Source organism: Protopterus annectens, chromosome 7.part1 (assembly GCF_019279795.1).
Source record: "Protopterus annectens isolate FY-2018-M chromosome 7.part1, PAN1.0, whole genome shotgun sequence".
Taxonomy (NCBI): Eukaryota; Metazoa; Chordata; order Ceratodontiformes; family Protopteridae; genus Protopterus; species Protopterus annectens.
The window spans coordinates 358988553-359009485 of record NC_056740.1 but is presented as its reverse complement, the minus strand read 5'-3'; the positions used below and the strand labels follow the sequence as shown (position 1 = coordinate 359009485).

The window sequence follows — 20933 nt, the reverse complement described above, 5'->3', positions numbered from 1 at the left end:
GGTTTCAGCCGAAACCGCGGCCCGCGTGTGTCGGTCCTTGTCCTTCCGTTTCTTAACTAAATGAGAAGTCGGAGTCTCCGACGGCATCTTATACGAAAAACTAGCCCCCAAAAATTCCTCTGCAAACCCCGCCCGACGTCTAAGAGTGCGTCAGTTGAAGGAAGCACAGGCTGAACAGGCCGAGACGTCGTGGTCTGGGCCTAGGCAGGGTAGGCAGTAAGAGTGGAAATCCTTATGAGGTATTTGTTTCCCACAAGTTAAACAATTATTAACTTTATCTGACATCGGCTGAGGCAAGAAAGAGTCCCCAATGGGGTACTTAGCTTTTTGAAGTCTTCGTAGCTGAATTACAGGAGCTGGCCGACCGGCACTTGCGAACTGCTTCTGCTTCGGGCACCACGCGGCAAGAAAGACTGAGGAAGATGGCGTCGGCTGATGCTTTTATACCCCAGGCGCTCTGACGTCGGGGAAAGTGCGACATCAGCCGACGCCGGACCCAGACTTTGGAATCCGGCCGACCAAAGGGCTGCCTGAGGCAGGACAACCCATATGTGATGACTGCAGATGCATCCTTGAAGGACATCAACATTGTAAGGTATGCTTACCCACTTGTTCTGCACTATGCATCAAATCCTGCAACTCCTTCAAGTCTGGTTGTTCAGGTTGTGACATTCTACTTTTCAATTGTGATAACAAAAACTGTTGGTATTTTAGCATATGAAACTGACAGTTTAAGGCCCTCATGGATAAGGTAGCCGAGGTATATACCTTTTTTCCCCACCTTTCTAAGGATCTGGAATCTCTCTTGGAAGGCAATGGATTTTTAGCAATGGAGGCCTTAACTCCCTTGGGGCCCTGTGAGATGGTTTCTGGGTCAGCAGCATGGCTTTTGTATAGAAATTGGTGTGAATCAGGAACCCTGTAGTACCTGTCAGGCTTAACTGGAGCTGGAGGTAGAGAGTCTGGGTTAAGGCAGGCCTCCGAGTAAACATTATCTAGGATGTCCAAGACAGGGGGTATATAGCCAGAGGCCTGTGCTGAGGTAGCAAGAGAGATTCCCTGAGCCTTTTCTTGGAATCTGAATAATCCTGACCTTCCCAGTGGAAGTGTCCCCTTAAGGTATGCAAAGTTTTCCCAAATGAGTAATCCTCAGGGGGGGATACAGAAGGGATGGACTCCTCCGCATCAGAGTCTTCAAAAGGGGAGTAAGAATGTTCCTGATCATCAGAGTGCTCTGAAATAATGTAGCCCTGATCAGCGGAGGGGGAATCTTCCTCCACTCTGGGCCTTTTGTCTGGTGGGGGCTGAGAACCTCTGATAAGAGTAATTAAATCCTCAGCCATTTTAAGCATCTGTTTCTTAGGCATGGGGCCTGGAGATGGGCCCTGTGTAGCTGGTCTCTTAGAGTGCATGGTAGCTTTAGACTTTGTGAAAGCCTTGATGGAGAAAGAAGAGGAAGGTCTAAAGACACCTTGAGTGGAGGTGGACCTGTCCACATTCTGAGTTTCAACGCCAAGAGTGGCTTCGGTATCTGTAGTCGGGGTGTGGGCCGAGGAGCCTGCGACCTCAGGCACAGGAGACACCGTCAAAGAAGTGTCGTCAGTAGTCAGGGGCTGTGTAGGTGCCTCGCTGAGAACCGGACCACGTGTAGTCAGCTTTGGCGTGGTGTCGGTCCTTGTCTTTGCGTTTTTTAGACAAAACCGGAGTATCCGACGACATAGTATAGTTAAATGCTTTCCTAAAATAATGCTGGGCGAACTCCGCCCGACGCTTAATAGTGCGTTTGTTGAATGTAGCACAAAAGCAACAGACCGAGACGTCGTGGTCTGGGCCTAAACAAGGTATACAGAGGGAATGGAAATCCTTATGCGGTATTTGCTTCCCACAAGAAATACAAATATTAACTTTGTCTGACATCGGTCTGAGGCAATAAAAGTTTCCCCAACGGGGTACTTACCTTTTAAGAAGACTTCGGTTTCCAAATTTTCGTAATCTCAGGAGCTGGCCGACTGGCACTTGCGAACTGCTTCTGCTTCGGGCACCGCGCGGCAAGAAAGACTGAAGAAAATGGCGTTGGCTGGTTCCTTTATACCCCTGTCGCACTGACGTCAGGGAAGAAGCGACGACAACCGACGCTGGACCTAGACTTTGGAATTGGGCCGACCGAGGACCCGCCTGACGGCAGGAGAACCCATCTGTTATGACTGCAGCTGTATGCACGATGAACATCACTCTCACACCCGCACTAGTTCAGTTAACAATAATAACTACAAAACTATCACCACACTTAATAACAACAACAACAACTATCCTTAATAAAAATATACAAATACTATAAGGCTAAACACAACTCCTATAAAGTACCAAAGGGGTGGGGTTAGCCACTAAAGAGAAGAAACATGGGGGGGGGGGGGAGAAACTCTCTAACAAAAAAACGAGTTTCCTAAGTGGGATAAACTAGAGGATACACAGTCTAACTACACTAAAAGGGAAGACAATCTAAATATACTAAAAATACAAGGTAAATTTCTAGCTAATAATACAAAAAAAATGGAATAATACGACCTGAGCCAGTAAAATCGCAACCTCGTAGCTGAAGCAGCAAACGAGATCTGGGTATCTAGCACCAAGCATTGTGGGATATGGGGAGGCCTCGACCCAGTAAACAGCTCTCGAGCTTTAGTAGATGGCTGAGTCGGAGCCAAGGATCGGCTCCGAACCCAACCAGCAAGAATGAAGGCGAGATAGACAACTTAACATGGAACACTTGTGAGCCATGGGCATATCTGAGTAAGGCTTTGAGAGACTCTGTATATATGTATGTTACTGCATGGGAAGAAAGCCATTCTGAACCATTTTCTACAAAGCTGCAAATACTGTTTAATGACAGAGTTTCTTTTAAGTTTTAAGCGTCTGCTTTGCCAAAATGAGCACATTCTTGTTCACCCCCTTGTAAATGAACCTGTGCTGAATTCAGAAAAGCTTATGACCAAAAGTGTTTCTGTGACTGTTACTGAACTGAAATAAAACACTAATAACAAAAGAGCATATTGTTTTTTAAGTTACTCATATAAGTTTAGCCCCTAAGTATGACAGATATGTTCTCACAACATTGTAACTCTAGCCACTGTAAGAAAATTATTTATGTGAATTTGTTAAGCTCTTGCACTACAAATGATAATGCCCATGATGGAGTCCTCTCCTACTCTTCCTGCACTGAACTCAGCCTAGAGAACTTGCATACTTCAGGTCACTGTTAACAAGATTCATAAATTCATATCACTGCATGGCCAAGGCAACACCACTGCAGCTCATTAGAAAAAAGCCAACTGCAGGCCTAAAACTGCAGAAGTTATGCTCCTTTTCAAATGTTTTACCTACAAACTTTAAATCACTCTTTACTGTCCTTCCCTAGCTGTAAAGTTCCACCTTAGAGAACTGACACAGTTAATATTAACAGGTGAGAAAGCATTTTCAAAGCTAGCTCCAGCAGCTTGGAATCCCCTACCAGCGAACAGCAGAAACTTTCAAAACTGGACAAATTCAAGAAAAATTTCATCCACGTACTCAACAGAGAGAATAAATGCATGTGCTTTGTAAATGGCTAACACACCAACTAAATGGGTACATGCCACATTACTCTGTACAACCATAATGGGTATATGTGCCTGATCAAAGTTACACAAACCAACTCAAGTAACTCTGGATGATAATGTCAAGTATAACGTTTTATTTATAGTCTGCAATTTGTTTTTTGTCTTTTGCACCAGCCTATCCACCTGGTCAACAAACAAACAAACCAAATACTAATGCTAGACCAAGACGACGTATAAAAAATTAAAAATGTTTACCCTACAAGTTAAACACCTATAGAGTGCTAAGTGACTTCACAGATGTAATAAAAAGGGGACTAATGGACAGGTAGCTTTATTGTTGCCGTGACTTTTACTCAAAGATCCCCTAATCTTATGGTAAGTGCACAGCCTTTTTTGGGAAGAGTCACAGTAACAATTAATAAAACATTCTGGTAGATTCCAAAACTATGTCCTTCCTAATCCATTAGGGAAGTGGTAAAGGTAAACAAGACTTTTGAAGTAGGAGCAGCACCAAGAATGAAAATAAGGTCTGCTCAGAATTACCGAATGCCATTTCAAAGATGTGGCCACATAACAAAAACTGCTATACAATGACAATGTATTGCCAGGGCACTAACTGTAAAAGACATAAAGAAACTATTCTTGCTTTGAATTACAAAATATTAAACAATACTCAGAATAACTGCACAGAAATTGATGTAGCTCTGACTTATATCTTCAAAGACACTAAATTGGACTTATACTGGTACCTCTGCCAGTCATATATACAATAAATATACAACAATACTTGATTTCAATTTGTTCTTCGAAAAAATCAAGGAAATAAACACACATTGCTATGTAATGTATTCCACTACTTCTCTGGAAAAGTAAAAAAGCAAATATACAGTTTCTCAATAAGTAAGAAGCTCTTTAGCCTCTTTATCTGCTAAATCCAAACACATACAAACCACAGATAAAAAAAAAAAAAGAGTCAGGTGAGTATAAAACTTTTTATCAACTATTTTAAGAAGAATGTGTGTGTTTCTATATGTATAGAATAACCAAATTTACTTATAAAACAAACAATTAAAATGCACAAACTAAAACTAAGAGCAATGACGAGTTTATTTTATGGTACCACATATAAGCCACAGGTGAAATCTAGGTGATGATCCACCTTTGCTTGATTATAACCTGTCAGGATGCAATACAAATAAAATAATCATGATAAACATTACAAACAAAACAAAGCAATTCTACTTTAAAATACACAATAAACCATATGCACTAAACTTATTTAATTACATTATTTAATAAAATTGAATAGAGAAAAAGTACTAAAGGAGAACAAAAAAAAAAGAAATAAGTAAACCTTTCCCTTTCAAGTCTGTTACACAGAGGTATGATGCAGGGTCCACATAAATGGAACATTACACAGTTATTGACCACTTTAGAAAAGGCACTTAAAGCAGAAAATATTGCAGCACAGTAAAATAAACATATTTTTTTTAATTTAAAGTCAACTTAACAGCAAACATATGTCTGTACCTTGAAGCACATCTCCCTGTCTCTCTGCTGAAAACTGGTTCAGACAGCAGGACACACACACTCTACAAATATACATACATATGACAGTGAGACCGCAGGCTAGTTACACAGTATCCTTAACTCAGTTGCTGATTGCGGTAGCTTATAATCAGCGACTGTTGACATTTACAGAAAAAGAAGACTGTTGGACAGATTTGTGTAAATATTTTCTGGAAGATGAATAATTTCTGTTTAAAGATAGAAGAGTTTAAAATGATCTTCTAACTGCTATTCCCTGAAATTTATTTACTTACTGACATTTGATTACCAGGAAAGTCAGACTGAGTGGATGCCCATTTTCAGTGGAGGCCCAGGGAGAAAAGCTTCAAACAGATGTAAACCTTCTTTTTCCATGTGTGTCTGAGGCCTTACTAACTGTCTGAAGACAGGGAATTAGCAGCAGATAAAAGTTTGGAAGGCTTCTCTGGGGAAATAGAAAAGGCAGAGATGTTTGCCAAAATATTTTTATATAAGAATTTTTGGTCATCAGGCACTTGATAGAACCTATCAGGTATTTTAAGGGTTGGAGGTTGACAGTCAGGTAAAGTACAAGTGGATGCAAATTCATCCAGAAAAGCATCCCAACTGGGGGAGTGGGCACAAACCTCCAGTAAATTGTATGATCTCTTCTTCATATCAGATACGTGTCTGGATTACCACTCAAAATGCTGCATTATGTTTGCAATTGCTTCCCCAAAGGAAATTTCCTCAACAAGCGAGTTAGGGGACAAGGTATCCTCATCATCAGAAGCCATTTGGCTTGAGGACTGAATCTGAGATGAGTAGGCCAAGAGTGTTCATTCAAATCAGACTCAGCTTCATCTTCTGCAGAAGAGGACTTGTGTTGTCCCTTCTGAAGGGTAGAAGGAGAAGATGCAGTGGATAGAAAAGATTTGACAGCCAAAATAGCTTTAAATAGGCCTGGAGAAAATTCCATCCATTTTTTTTCCTGGGATAACTGAGAAGGAGAAACAGTTTTAGTCTTCTGTTAGTTCTACTTAGGAGTGATGTCTGCTTTAATGAAATGCAGGGGGATCCGATCTTTGGTGTTCTTCTATCAAGGCTTAGGTACCTCTCCCCAAATTAGTATTTCAGCAATGCCCTCCAGTCTTTCTGAAATTATAAACCTAGGTTCTGGTTCCCCCTACTCCATCGTATCAGTTTTATCAGTCATATCAGACATGTGACAGTCAGACGCCATACATGCCTCTGGCAGGGTTGCAGTAGTGGAAGCCTGAAAAATAATCAAATGTATCTCTTTTGAAGCCTCAAACGGTATGTCTTAGTCCAACCGGGCAGACTATGAGAAGATATGGGATGCCAAAGGTTCTGCATTTTAGACTGGGTGTGGCTATTAAAGCACTGAGTTTCTAAGCAGGTGTTAAGAGAAGAAAGATGCATACGTAGACCTTTTGGTACAAACGACTGAAGAATCTCGCAGTTGTTATAGTAGTGTTCTGCTCCAAGACAAAAAAGCCACTGGGAGTGTAGATCCTTATAAAGAATCTCCTCTTAGCTAATATCTAACAGATTAAAATACTAAATTGCAAAGAAAACACGGAAGGTTCCCCAAAGGAGCTCTTATCTGAGTAACTGTAGGCAATGTTGATACCAACAAACATAACAGACACGGATGGATGCAGGACCTGCTTTCCAACTGGTAGAGACAGAGTCTGAGGATGTTATGCTCATATATCTGCTTATGCACACTTACACCCACAGGCTTAGGTCATACGTCAGATGTATGGCTCTGTAGGAGGTTATGGCTTTGGTACCCTGACGTGACGTCAAAGGTATTTGGCAAGATAATCAAACATTATTGGAATACTGCAACAGTGATCTAAGGAAGGAGATTTACTGTCTTAAGGGCAGAACCTGAAAGTTATGAGGAAGAATCCTCATAATCTCCATGAATGAAATGAGTGAGGAGACCGTGACTTTTAAAACTGCACTCACTCACTCTCATCAACAAAAAATGAAATGCTTCTCTTTCTGTTCATTTTCTTTAAGGCATTTAGTGGCACAGACATATGTGTGGAGTGCTCAAATATAGTCTGTTTTATGTTGACCCAAAAAGGGACTAATATTGATCCTGTCAGTTTATCAGAAGAAGCTAAAAAATCTCTTCTGTCAACCACTTATAGACTATCATAGGTAAAGTGGAAACTGGCAAAGAAATGTTTCTATTCTGAAAAGACACAGCCTTGAAGAAGCACACATTTTCCACTGTCTGCCCCCCACCACCACCAGGAAACCTACAACTTATGCCCTTTTCCTTGCAGTATAATCTTTGGGAAGATAAATGTTTTGTCTGACCTTGGTACCAGTGAAGGCACCTGTTTCATCTTAAATTTATGATCTGGAACTAGATGAGGCTCCCCGGTACAGATATGATTGACTTCGACTTTTTGTCAGTGGAAGATGGTGGCACAGAAACATCATTCATACCAATGGAAAACAAAAGTGAAGATGCCCCAGAACTTGTTAACATTTTTTCTTAATGTATTTTGCCTCTTTTGGACCTGCATCTTAACCTTTTCTGGCTATGCATGTACCACTAAATATTTCTTCTTAGATTTTTACATAACAGCCCAAACTGTTTTTTTGTGAGAAAATAAGCTAAAGGTTTTGAACATCTTAACATGGTAGCCTACTTCAAACTCTCATGATGTACACACTGTCATCAACATTGGTCTCTGGGCTAAAACAGAAATGGCACTGGGAGTAAAAATTCCTTACAGGCTTATCTGTCTACCATATTCATAATAATCAGACACCACTGTATTAATACATTCATAGGTGTGTACTAGGCTAATGGACCTGGAGCCTTTACAAGCCTAGCCCATAGGATTACCATGGCATCGTGCCACCCGACCTTAGTTCCCAGTGCCTCTGTCGAGTACAGCCACTGGAGTTATCCCTGGGGTGAACTTTCTTTTTCCCATCTACTCATCAAGATTTCTCTTGAAGAAGGCCAGTGAGGTGCTCTGCTTGACATGTATGGGAAGTCTAGTCCAGAGCATGGGCAGTCTCTGAGTTATGAACCTGTCCCTCCAGCATGTTCTGCTGATTGTGATAATGATGTTGAGGTCTCTGGAGCGTGTGGTGCGGGGGATTGGGATTTCTTTAGATGCAGCATTTTCAACAGAGCTGGGTCAGACATGGCTTTGTAAGTCAAGCAGAGATCACCTCTTAGTAGACGATATGATACAGAGAATAGCTGGAGTTTTTTGAGTCTGTCCATGTAGGACGTGTTTAAGGCCAAGGATCCTCTTCGTGAGGCACTTTTGTGGCCTTTCCAGCTGTTGCATGTGTCTAGTGAGGTACATGCCAAATGGGGCATTATACTCAACAATTGGCCTAATGAGGGAAGAGTACTTCTTCCTGGATGCAAAACCCTTAGTAATGAGATGTGCCATATAGAAGGGCTTTCTAACCACAGTGGCAATGGGGTGGTCGAAGGAAAGGTTGCTGTCAACCTGTGTCCCCAGATCTCATATTACACCTTCAGTGTTCAGTAGGCTCCCATCGATGTGGTAATTAGTGGGAACTGAGTTTTTCCCAAAGTAAGCTAATAGTAGACAAATAAAGAATAGGGAAAACCAGTAAAGTTAAAGAAATAATAAAAAAAACCAGTAAAATGATAATATAAAAAAAAAGTGCACAGCACATTTTTCTTCTCACTAATCAGGAGAGGTGCAGCACTCAAAAGGGCAAGAAGAACTGAAGGGAATATGTATCAATGCAAGAGCTATACGGAAGCCATGTGTAAACTTACATCAGTAAATTGTAGTGTAAGTAGACAGGAGAAGGTAGCCACTTTTTTTTTTTTCAATTTCTGGCAAAGACAGGACACCAACAAGGCAGGTAGCCTATTCCAGACACTGTCTCCACAGCAGATCTAGTATGTGGGCCAAAAAGTGTGCATGCACTTTAGTGAGAACTGTGGACGTGTAGACGGCTGCAGTGGAAACCGTGGGTATGTGGAGAACTTTAGTAGAAACTGCAGGTGCGTGGAGGACTGTAGTAGGAACTAGCGATGCATGGAGAACTGTAGTGGGAAAGTACAGTTGTGTTCACTTACCATAAATGTAGACATTCGAGTGTATTCACTGTTGCAATCATCACCTGTGTTATCCCTGCTGTAGTAGCACTTGGCCAGCCCAAATACCAGAGTCAATGTTTTTGTGCACTGGCTGCTGTCGCCTGTAGTCTGAGTTTTTCTTGCCCTAACCCGTCAGAAGCACAAGGGAAAAGAGAGAAGTGGTCCTGGTGGCTAAAAGCCACCCTGGGAAGCTTGGGTCCCCTAGAGAAAGATGTTAAATGAGGGATGGTGGGAGGAAAACCAAGACTGCAACAGTGAATACACTCGAACTTCTACATTTATGGTAAGTGTACACAACTGTGTTTCACTGTTGCAGTCATCACCTGTGGGAGGATTCCCAAAGCTGAGGAAAAGGGTGGAAGGATAGGTTGAGTCCAAGGTATGGGTCAGGAGGCCCTGCAGAATTGCAGAGGCAAACCCTGCCCTAGACTTAGAAAAGAGAGGTAGGTGGTAATGCTTTGAAAAGGTATGGACAGAGGTCCAGGTGGCCACTTCCAAGATGTCCCTGGTAGATACTCCTCTGAGGAAGGCAGTGGAAGTGGAGGTTTCCCTAGTGGAGTGTGTACGGATAGACTTAGGGATGGGTTTCCTATGTAGTCTGTAGGAAAAAGGATACAGTGTGAAATTCATTTAGAAATGGTTTGTTTGGAGATGGGCTTCCCCTCTGCCCCTGGGGCAAAGCTTACAAGAAGCTGGTCTGTTTTTCTGAATGACTTATTATGGTCCAGATAGTATCTGAGTGGTCTGTGCATGTCTAGTGAGTGTAGAATTCTTTCCCCCTTGTTTTGAGGGTTGGGAAAGAAGGTGGGAAGGTGTATAGTCTGGTAAAGAGTTACATCAGATACCACCTTGGGCATAAAGGAGGGGTTAGTCCTCAGGGAAACTCTGTCTGCATGGAAAATTATGAAGGGCTCAACAGCCATAAGGGCTTGAAAATCCAAGACCCTTCTGGCTGAGGTGATAGCTAGTAAGAAGGCAGTCTTCCAAGAGAGATATTTCAATTCTGTTGAAGCAGCAGGTTCGAAAGGAGGTAAGGTTAGTTTTTCTATAATTCAGGTCCTAGGGTGGTGTTGGAGGCCTTCTGGGAGGCCTGATATTAGAAGCTCCTCTGAGGAATTGCTTAATCAAAGGATGAGAGAAGAGGGGTGTGTCTGAATCATAATGGGCAGAGACGGGCGACACATGGATTTTAATAGAGGAGAAGGAGAGGCCACTATTGAGCAACTCTGCTAAGTAATCCAGGATGAGAGGGATGGGAAGTTGGGAGGTACTGCTCCCTTTTGATTGTTTCCAGGAGCAGAATCTTTTCCATTTTCCTGCATATGATTTTCTTGTGCTAGGCCTTCTGGCCTCTGTAATGATGACCAGGACCGGTTTACTTAGCAGGGACTCCTTGTTAGTTTTTAGTGTACAAGCCATGCTGAAAGTTTGAGAGTCTGTAGTTTTGGGTGCAATACCTCCCCCCTCTCCTTGGTCAAGAGGTCTGACCTCAGGGGAAGCAGCTTTAGGGGCTGTAAGGTCAGACTGCGTAGTAAGGGGTACCAATGCTGTCTGGGCCAATCTGGAGCAATGAGGGTGGCCTTTGGTCTCTCCTCTTTTATTTTGATCAGAACCTTGGGAATAAGGGGCAGAGGAGGGTATGCGTACACAAAGAGAGAGCTCCAGGGGAAGGTGAAGGCATCCACCTTCCATGCTAGGAGGTGATACTCCCTGGTACATCACTTATGCAGCTGGTGGCTGAGGTGCAAGGCAAAGAGGTCCACTTCTGGGGTCCCCCACTCCTGGGTGATTTGCAGAAAGATTTTTCTGTGGAGCTGCCATTCGTGGGGGTCCAGTAAGTTTCTACTTAGATGGTCTGCCAGTGTGTTGTTGATCCCTGGTAAGTATTGGGCAATTAGGTGTAGCCCCATGGAGGTGGCTGTAAGCCAGAGACTCATGGCTAACCTGCACAGGGAGTAAGATTGGGTGACCCTGCTTGTTGATGTACCACACTACTGTGGTGTTGTCTGTTTTTATGAGGAGGACCCCTGGCCTGAGATGGGGTTGGAAGTAAGTCAGAGCATTTTGCACTGCCATCATTTCTATCTAGTTGATGTGCAAGTGAAGTTGCTGGGCATTCCAAAGGTCTTGGGTACACCTGCCTGCTATGTGAGCACCCCAAGCTATGTCTGAGGCGTTGGTGGTGATGGTCTGGCCAGAAGGGTGGAGGATGAAGGGAAGATCCTTGCTCATGGCACAGGCCTCTGCTCACCAGAGAAATTCGTCCCTTATGCAAGGATCAGTGGGAGAGTGGTCTCTAGGGAGTGAGAGTGCTGACACCAAAGGTTCTTTAAGTACCACTGACGTTTTCTCATGTGAATCCTGGCGAGAGGGATGAGAAGGATGCAAGATGCCATGCATCCCTGGGCTTGCAGGAACTTCCTTGCAGTGAGGTGACTTTTGGAAGCCAGCTTGGTGAAGTAGAGAGGCAGGAAGCTCTGCTTTTCTGGGGATAGAAAGGCCATTAGGGTTGCTGTGTCTAGCACAGCTCCCAGGAAAACATTTTTCCTGGTGGGGTTTTGCTTTGATTTTTTTCTCATTGATGGTGAAACATAGGGAATTTAGGAGTGATCTGACAAAGAGAAAGTCCTGGAGCAACTTTTCTTTGTTGTCCGCTTGAATGAGGCAGTCATCCAGGTAAGGGAAAATCTGTACATTTCTCTGTCTGCAAAATGCTATAGCCGGGGCCAAGCATTTAGAGAATACTCTAGGAGCAGTAGATAAGCTAAACGGCAGTGTAGAGAACTGAAAGTGTTGACTGCCTGCTCTGAAGAGTAGGAATTTTCTGCATGATTCCCTGATGGGGATGTGGAGGTAGGCATCTTTAGGTCTAGTGTCACCAGCCAGGCATTTTGTGTGAGCATAGGTAGGAGCTGCTGCAAGGTTAGCATTTTGAATCTGGGGACCACCAAGGAGGTGTTCAGTTTGGACAGATCCAGGATGGGGTGCCAAGCGCCCTCTTTTCTGGGAACAACCCTCTTTTCTGGGAACAAGGAATAGTCTGGAGTAAAAACCTTTTCCTGTTTGATCTGAAGGGACAGGTTCTACTGCCCCTTGGGATATTAATGTTTTGACCTGTTTTAATGCCTCTGCTCACTGGTTTGGGGGGAGGTCTGGGTATCCCTCTTGGAAAAGGAAGTTCGCTGAAGGAGAATCTGTATCCCTGAAAAATGATTTTTAATACCCATTGGTCCTTGGTTATAGAGACCCAACTGTCCTTGAAGAGGGTGAGCCTTCCTCCTAGTTTTTTGATGAATGAAAGGAGGGCAAAGGGGGGAGGGAGAGTCATTGTGAGTGCTTCCCATAGAAGCTTGGCTTAGAACTTCCTGCCTTAGAAGCGGAAGTGGTCCACTGTTTGCTGGCCCTGGGATAGGGGCCTGGATGTCCTGTCCCTGCGGGGTTTACCTTGGCCCTGTCTGCTGGGTGCAGGGAAGGCCCAGTGCTTAGAGGGGAAGTTCCTGCTGAATCTGGGCAGTTGAACTTGAAAGAAATCTTTTACTGTTTGCATAGATTTTACTTTGTCAGCCATCTTTTTAAGCACCTCTTCTGCTTTTTCCCCAAACAGGCATTCCTTATCTAGGGGTGCATCAATAAGTTTAGACTTGACATGATCAGGGAGAGGTTGTTCCTTCAGCCATGCATGTCTTCTAATAACAGATCCTGTCACTGCTGCCGTGCTAAAGGCTTCTCGGGCGTCATATCCACATTGTAATGAGTGCTTGGCCACTTGACAAGCAGAGTGCAGTAATTCTGCCAGCTCTTTTGAGTTGGAATCATCATGAGAGGTAGCAATCTTCTGTTTTAATTGTTCCAAAGTGTGTTGTTAATATTTTAACAAATGGAACTGACAACTGAGTGATCTGATAGTTAAGGTTGCAGAGGTGTATACTTTCTTACCTCATCTGTCCAGAGCTCTGGAGTCTTTGTCAGAAGGCACAGGATTCTTGGCAGAATGAGTCTTAGCTCCTTTGGGTCCCTGTGTAATGACCTCAGGGTCTCCAGCAGGGTTCCTGTACAGGTATTTGTGAGAATCCGGTACTCTGTAGTACCTGTCAGGTTTAGTTGCAGCAGGAGGCAGGGCATCAGGGGCTAAGCTAGATTCATGGAAAACATCATCCACCACTTCCAGAATAGGTTGGATGGCCAGGGGTCTGTGCTGGGGCGGGTCCAGAAACTCTCCAAGTCGTTTCTTTGACTGTGGAAAGTCCTGAGATTCCCAGTGAAAATGTTCCTGAAGGAGTGAAGGGTTTCCCCAAAGGAGAGGTCCTCTGGAGGGGAGGCAGAGGGGATGGATTCCTCTGCATCTGAATCCTCATAAACAGTTAAGGGATGTTTTTCCTCTTCAAAAGCAGAATAATCAGATTCCTGAGACTCTTGGGCTGTCATAACTTCTGGAGAAGGATGCCTTTTCCTTTTTGGAGTGGGGGCTTGAGTACCTCAGATAAGGGAGATGAGATCCTCCGCCATTTTAAGCATTTGAGCTTGGGGTGGGGGAGCAGTAGCAAGATGGAGGCTAGAAGCAGATTTCCTAGGTGTGGCCTGGCTTCGAGGCCTAAGAGAATCAGTCAGTCTCTGAGAAACGATAGTCAGATGAGAAGATGTCGTTTTTTGTCTACAATCGTTAGTGCAAAAGGCCTCCTCGGAAGCCATGCCTGCGTTGCGGCTCCGGACCCAACCGAGGCAGAGACAGCCAGAGGCTTGGAAGATGAAGTGGATTTCTGCGGCATACCGGACTCCGAAAGGGTCTTGGCAGAGGCCTGCACAGAAAGCAAGTTGGGCATCAGGGGCTGTGAAAGCACCTCACTGAATTCCTGAGAACTGACAACTTGCTTAGCGGTAGCATTGTCGGAAGGCTTAGCCTTGTGCGGCCTATCTCTATCGTTACGTTTTTTCAGAATGTCGGCAGATTGTTGGCTGACGGACGCCATATCAGAATTATGAAGACAGAATATGAAAATAATTGTCTACAAAAAGAGCTCTACAGTGAATGGTTCTCACATTAAAGAAAGCACAGAACCGGCAACGAGGGATGTCGTGGTCTGGGGCCTAAACAAGTGATGCAGTAAGAATGAAAGTCTCGGTGTGGGATCAGCTTTCCACAGGCGAGACAATTGTTAACTTTTTCGTACATCGGTTAGCGCAAGAAAAAAAGAGTCCCCAATGGGGTACTTAGCTTTAAACGTTTTCTGCTGAAATTCGACTTCTGGTAGTGACCGACTGGCACTCGTGTGAACTGCTTCTGCTACGGGCTCCACGGCATGAAAGACTGATGTAATGATGTCGGCTGCCTTGTAGTACTGATGACCTGACGTCAAGACTGCGGGCGACAGCAGCCGGTGCACAAAATCAATGACTCTAGTTTTCAGGCCGGCCAAGGGCTACCACAGAAGGGATAACCCACAGGTGATGACTGCAACAGTGAAGCACGAAAAACATCTCTTGTTCCCAAATGCCCTGAGTGCACATACTCCCTTGGTGTGCCTCCCAGGCTGTGTCTGAGGTGTTTGTAGTGATGGTCTGGCCCTGTGGGAGAGTGATAAAGGGTAGGTCCTTGTTGAGGGTACACACCTCTACCCACCATAAGAGCACCTTCTTTATGCAAGGGAATCAGGGGTAGCTGGTGTTCTAGTGACTGTGAGTGTTGGCACCAGAGGTTCCTGAGGTACCACTGTAATTTCCTCATGTGTAGTCTCCTAGAGGTACCAGAAGAATGCAGGAGGCCATGTACCCCAGCGCTTGCAGGAATTTCCTTGCTGTGAGGTGGGTCCTGCGGGCCAGCTGTATGAAGTATGAATGGAGAAACCCCTGTTTCGCTTGAGGAAGAGAAGCTGTTTGAGTAGATGTGTCCAGAACAGCTCCCAGGAAGATTAACTTTCTTGAGGGTAGGAAGTGGGACTTCTCTTGGTTGATAGTGAAGCCCAGGGAGGATAGGAGGGTTTGAGCAAAGATGAGGCCCTGCAGGAGTCCTTCCTTGGTGTCTGCCTGAATGAGGCAGTCGTCCAGGTCGGGGTAAATCTGAATGCCCTTCTGTCTGCAAAAGGCAATGGCAGGAGCCAAGCACTTGGTAAAGACTCTGGGAGCAGTGGATAAGCCAAAGGGCAGTGCAGAGAACTGAAAGTGTTGTGAGCCTGCCCTGCAGCGCAGGGAACTCCTGCACAACTTCCTTATGGGAATATGGAGGTAGGCATCCTTCAGATCTAGGGTCACTAGCCAATCTTGTGGCATCAGCATAGGTAAGAGTTTGTGTAAGGTCAGCATTTTGAATTTTGGTACCAGGAGGGACAGATTCAGAGTGGATAGGTCTAAAATGGGGCACAAGGTGCCCTCCTCTCTGGGTACCAGGAACAGTCTTGAATAAAACTCTTTTCCAGCCTGTTCCTTTGGTACAGGTTCCAGAGCACCTGGGACATAAAGCATTTGTATTTGACAGATGGCTTCTGCCCTCTAATTTGCTGGTACATCTGGGAAGCCTGAATGTCTGGGGCTTTCTTTGAAAGAGAATCTGTACCTGCTGGTAATAATTTTTACAACCCACAGATCTGAGGTGGTAGCCTGGCAATTCTCGAGAAAGAGGGAAAGTCTTCCTCATAGTCTCCCTGGGGGGTGGTAAGGCAGAGGGGGAGTAGAATCACTGAGAGTCCTTGGAGAAGGGAGGAGGCTTAGAATTCCCCTGCCTAGGCACTGCAGTGGTCCACTGTCTGGATCTCTGTTGGGCTTGTGCCTGGTGCTTGGTAGGCCTTTCCCTGCGTGCTTTCCTCTGGAGGGGCTTTGAGTAGGAAAGGACCAATGCTTTGTGGGGAAGTTCCTGCTGTACCCGGAAGGTTGAACTTGCAAGAAATCCTTCACAGTCTGCACAGACGTGGCCTTGTCTTCCTTTTTCTTGATAACCTCCTCAGCTTTGGGCCCAAACAGCTAACAATTTGGACTTTACATTGTCAGGCAAAGGCTGTTCCCTTAACCAGGCATGCCTTCTGATTACAAAGCCAGTGACTGTGGCTCTGCTGGAAGCCTCCAAGGCGTCAAAACCACAATGCAGGGAATGTTTGATACCTGGGAGCTGGACATTAAAAGATCTGTTAGTTTCCTGGTAACACTGTTGTCTGGGAGGGTTGAAACTTTCTGTTTTAGTAATTCCAGTTCATTTTGCTGGTATTTCAGCATATGGAATTTGCAATTCAGGGCCCTAATGGCTAGGGTAGCCGAAGTATAGGCTTTTTTGCCTAATCTACGTAAGGTCCTGCTCTCTTTGCCAGATGGGATGAGATTTTTAGAGTTACTAGCCCTGGCCCCTTTAGGACCCCGAGTAATGACTTCTGGCGTCAGCTGCTGGATTTTTAAAAAGATACTTGTGGGTGTCTTGCACCCTATAATATCTGTCTGGTTTCTTGGGGGCAGGTGGGAGAGAGTCAGGGGTGAGTGAAGACTCCAGAAAGACATCTTACACCACATCTAGGATAGGGGGAATGGCCAGGGGTTTATACAGAGGCAGGACAAGGAATTCTCTCAGTCTCTTCTTTGACTGAAGGTAATCTTGCACCTCCCAGTGGAAATGTTCTCTGAGGGAATTTAAAGTTTCCCAGAAACAGAGGTTCTTGGGAGGTGTGACAGTAGGAATAGGGTCTTTAACATCAGAGTCCTCAAAAGCTGCAAAAGTCTGTTCTTCAGTGTCAGAGTATTCTAGTCCTGATTCTACTGAGTCTTGGTCGGAAAGAACCTCAGGCGAACTGTCTCTCTTCCTTTTAGCTGAGGTGACTTGGGTAGGTTGGTTTCCTCTAATTAAAGTGATTAAATCCTCTGCCATTCTGAGCAGCTTCTGGGACTGCGGCAGGCTAGGAGGAATGTAGTCGGAGACTGGGTCCCTGTGATTGGGTCTTTTTAGGGGTGGTCTTGGGCCTAGATGATTCAGAGGCCTTACACAAGGACAGCTTAACTGGCGGTGTGGTCATCGGTCTCTGCCTGGCGTCGGTCATCGCGGAAGCCGGTGCCTGCAAAGTGGCTCTGGACCCAACCGCATGACTGAAGGCCAACGTCTTGGCAGGAGAAGATGGACCCGGCGGCGTACCGGACTACAAACAGGTCTTGGTCGAGGCCTGCAAGGGTTCCTCAGCTGGCGTCAGGGGCTGGAAGGTGCCTCACTGAGTTCAGCAAGTGAAGTAAGAGGAAAGCTGGGAGGCTTCGGACCAGAGTCATCTGTGGGCCTAGCTTTCCGAGGCCTACCTTTTCTTTATCTTTCTTTTTCCTAGGTAATTCCACAGCCTGACCGACCAAAGCCATACCATGATGAGATAAAGAATCGTCAAAGTGTCTAGCTACAATTTCAGCTCTACGTCTAATAGATCTAGCATTAAACAGGGCACAGAACCGACATCCAGGGACGTCGTGGTCTGGGCCTAGGCAGGTGACGCAGAGGTAATGAAAGTCTTGGTGTGAGATCTGTTTTCCACAACTGAGACAATTACTGACTTTCTCTGACATCAGATAAGCACTCGCAAAACTGCTTCTGCTTCAGGCTCCATGGCAAGAAAGACTGATGTAATGAAGTCGGCTGGCTCCTTTTATAGGCCTGATGACCTGATGTCAGTCTCTGTACCTAGACAGTCAACGCAGGACGGAAATCCTTTACTCTGGTTATCAGGCCGGCCAAGGTCTACCCAGCATGGATGACTGCAACAGTGAAACAAGAAGAACATCTGTGGATGTGTGGAGTACTGTAGTGGGAACTGCGGGTGCATGGAGGACTGTGGTGGGAACTGCGGGTGTGTGATTGACTGTAGTGGGAAGTGTGGGTGTGTGAATGACTGTAGTGGGAACTGTGGGTGTGTGAATGACTGCAGTGGGAACTGTGGGTGTGTGGATGACTGTAGTGGGAACTGCGGGTGTGTGGATGACTGTAGTGGGAACTGCGGGTGTGTGGATGACTGTAGTGGGAACTGCGGGTGTCTAGATGAGTGTAGTGGGAACTACGGATCTGTGGATGACTGTAGTGGGAAGAGCATACAGAAATGCCCTGACCCTGCTGTGAAATGACTGCTACTATGCAGCTTGCCTTTCTGTGTTGGATTCTTATGATGTCAAGGGTCAGGAGGAAAGAATAGGCTAATAGTAGATAAGGACTTGCTGGTCACAAATGGAAACAGTCACCAAAAATATTAAAATACACTGTATGCACTCCTGACTCCATCCAAACAATGCTGAACTGTATTTCAAAAAGTCTTATGACTGAAGTAAGTTATTTGCAGTAATTTACTTCACATACTGCACCATAAACAACAAGATATTTTGACATTTAGCAGTCTAACGTGGGACACACTGACTTAATCTCACTGGCTGACTGTTAATTAGACCAACTACGCTAAACTATTTCTTTTTTAATTAAGATAAGTAGGGTGGTCCAAGGGACACGTTCCAGCCACAAACTGACCTAAGGGTAATAGAATACAATTATTACCAACATAGTCCAATCAGTGCTTATAAACAAAGATTACTACTGTGTTGAGTTTACTGAACATTAATTAAAAAGTAAGGTCAGGAAGTTCCTTTGAAATACATGAATTGTAGACCATTCTTCTCTATGTGGCACATTCACAATTTTCTAGTAACCATTCAATATTCTATTTTTACACTGAAATATTTCACAAGCCGTGGTGGTGTAGCGGTAGCGCTGTTGCCTCACAGCAAGAGGTTCTCCCATTCAATTCTCATCTGGAGCGCCTTCTGTGTGGAGTCTGCATGTCCTCCACGTGGTTGAGTGGCATTCGAAAGACATGCTTAGAATGGGCTTGCCTTCGTTGAAGGGTGGGCATCGAGCTGGCACCGTAAAAATCTACTGCCAAACATTAGTGAACCGGAGTTTCACTGTGGTGACCCCTAACCGGGAAAAGCCGAAAGAAGAACAACAACACTGAAACATTTCACAGATTTATCCATTAGTAAGTGACACAAAGATTTATTTCTATAATACTTGTATCATCACATCATAAACATGACCAAATAGGCTGCCCTACAAAATAAATTGCTTTTACACTGCTGGTTGAATGAAATGCTTGAAGATGACAGATATTAAAAAAAAAAAGAATAAAAATTACTCATGCAGTGTATGTAACAATACAACAGTATCATGTGTCAGGTTGTTAAACAGTTACATTTATTGACAAACTTAGGATCACGTGTAATTCAGTTTTACCACATTCTTTTTAAATGCAAATGAATTGACTTGCATTATATCAAGACATAATGTAAATATTATCACAGAACAGCTGGATACCCACAGAAAAGAATCAAAAGCCTTTCAGCCTTAAGGTTAAATTTAAGGTTAGAAATGCATTAATGTTACAAAAAATAAATAAATAAAAACTCAGTTTGGCAAATACTCTAAACGTAATTTAATGCACCCAGTTGAAGTAGAACTTAAGTTTTTATCGTATCAGGAATGTTTTTGTGAAAAGAAAAACATACATTTACCTTACGTTTACATAATGGTCAACTTCCTTCAAAACAGTATTTTCTGAGAACTATTAAACATCATAAACAAAGTTTCATTTGAGAACTTTTACAATTCATAGAAAAAAATCTAAATGGCAGCATCACCTTTGAAGGATCTGGAGGTAACATGGCATCTACAGCAAATGGACTTCCTGGGATAGGATGGCCATCATAAGACACATCAACCATATAGAGGCCTTCTTCCTTTGGGATATACTTTGCAATGCAGCGATCTTTACCAATCACTGGTTCCATTGTGCAAGGTACTGCTTTCTTTGCAGGACTGGAAATCTGCACATCCAGTTTACCCTGTCCACCTGCTCCTTTAGTGTTTACCGTGAATTCCTGGTCTTGACCAACCTGGACTCCTTTAAAAGCAAAAATGGTTCCATATTAGTGACTGAACGGTCACCTTCTCAAACTGTATTTTTTCACTCATGTCATTCAGTTTTTGAAAAAATAAAAACCCACATAGACAAAAAACAAACATTAACACTACTAACCAAAATACACCAGTGATACTGCATGTCACAAAATTCAAAGTTGGAGAAAAGGTGAATAAAATTAGCTCTCATTTTAAAATGGCAAATACAACAAACTGTGAAAAAATAGTTATGTACTCACCCTAACTTTCAATTTGTGTTGTCTATTTTCATTTTCTTCTCACATATGGGGTTCGGATCTGATCCCTCAGATCCGACTCGACCTTTGCAATAGCTTGTGGCAACCAAAAAGCTCTTGAGCACCCTTCACTACCCATAATGCCTCTCCCCCCATCCCCCTCAGATCTTGTTTGCTGGTAACAATAGAAAAATGATAAAACAGAAAAAAACACCTTAGCTAAGGGTAAGACCATTCCTGGCTTATGTAGTAGCCGATTGCCAAATTTAGGTCAATAATCAAAAACTTTGGTCAACTCGCTCATCCAAAAAAATAAGAAAGGGACAGGGGGATGGTGGGTGGGTTGTTGAGAAAAAAATTAAAATGAAAACACAGATGGAACATTATGGTTAGCACATAACTATTTTATCTGATATTGGCAATTTTCATGTTATTCTCACATATGGGGCAGAGTCTCCAGCTACCTTTACCTTGGGTGGCCTTATGGAAGGATATTCTTCAGAACCACTGAACCAAAGGAG

The 20933-nt window shown here is 44.1% G+C and overlaps 1 protein-coding gene across 3 annotated transcripts in view; it reads right to left on the bottom strand.

The window, feature by feature from the left end:
• FLNB (filamin B) overlaps nt 1-20933 on the bottom strand; it is a 4683119-nt gene that overhangs the window by 1357422 nt on the left and 3304764 nt on the right. For all 3 annotated transcript variants that reach the window (XM_044078790.1, XM_044078788.1, XM_044078789.1), the window contains exon 21: nt 19897-20159. In XM_044078790.1, the coding sequence (XP_043934725.1) occupies nt 19897-20159 (263 nt within the window). The remainder of the gene's footprint in view (nt 1-19896; nt 20160-20933) is intronic.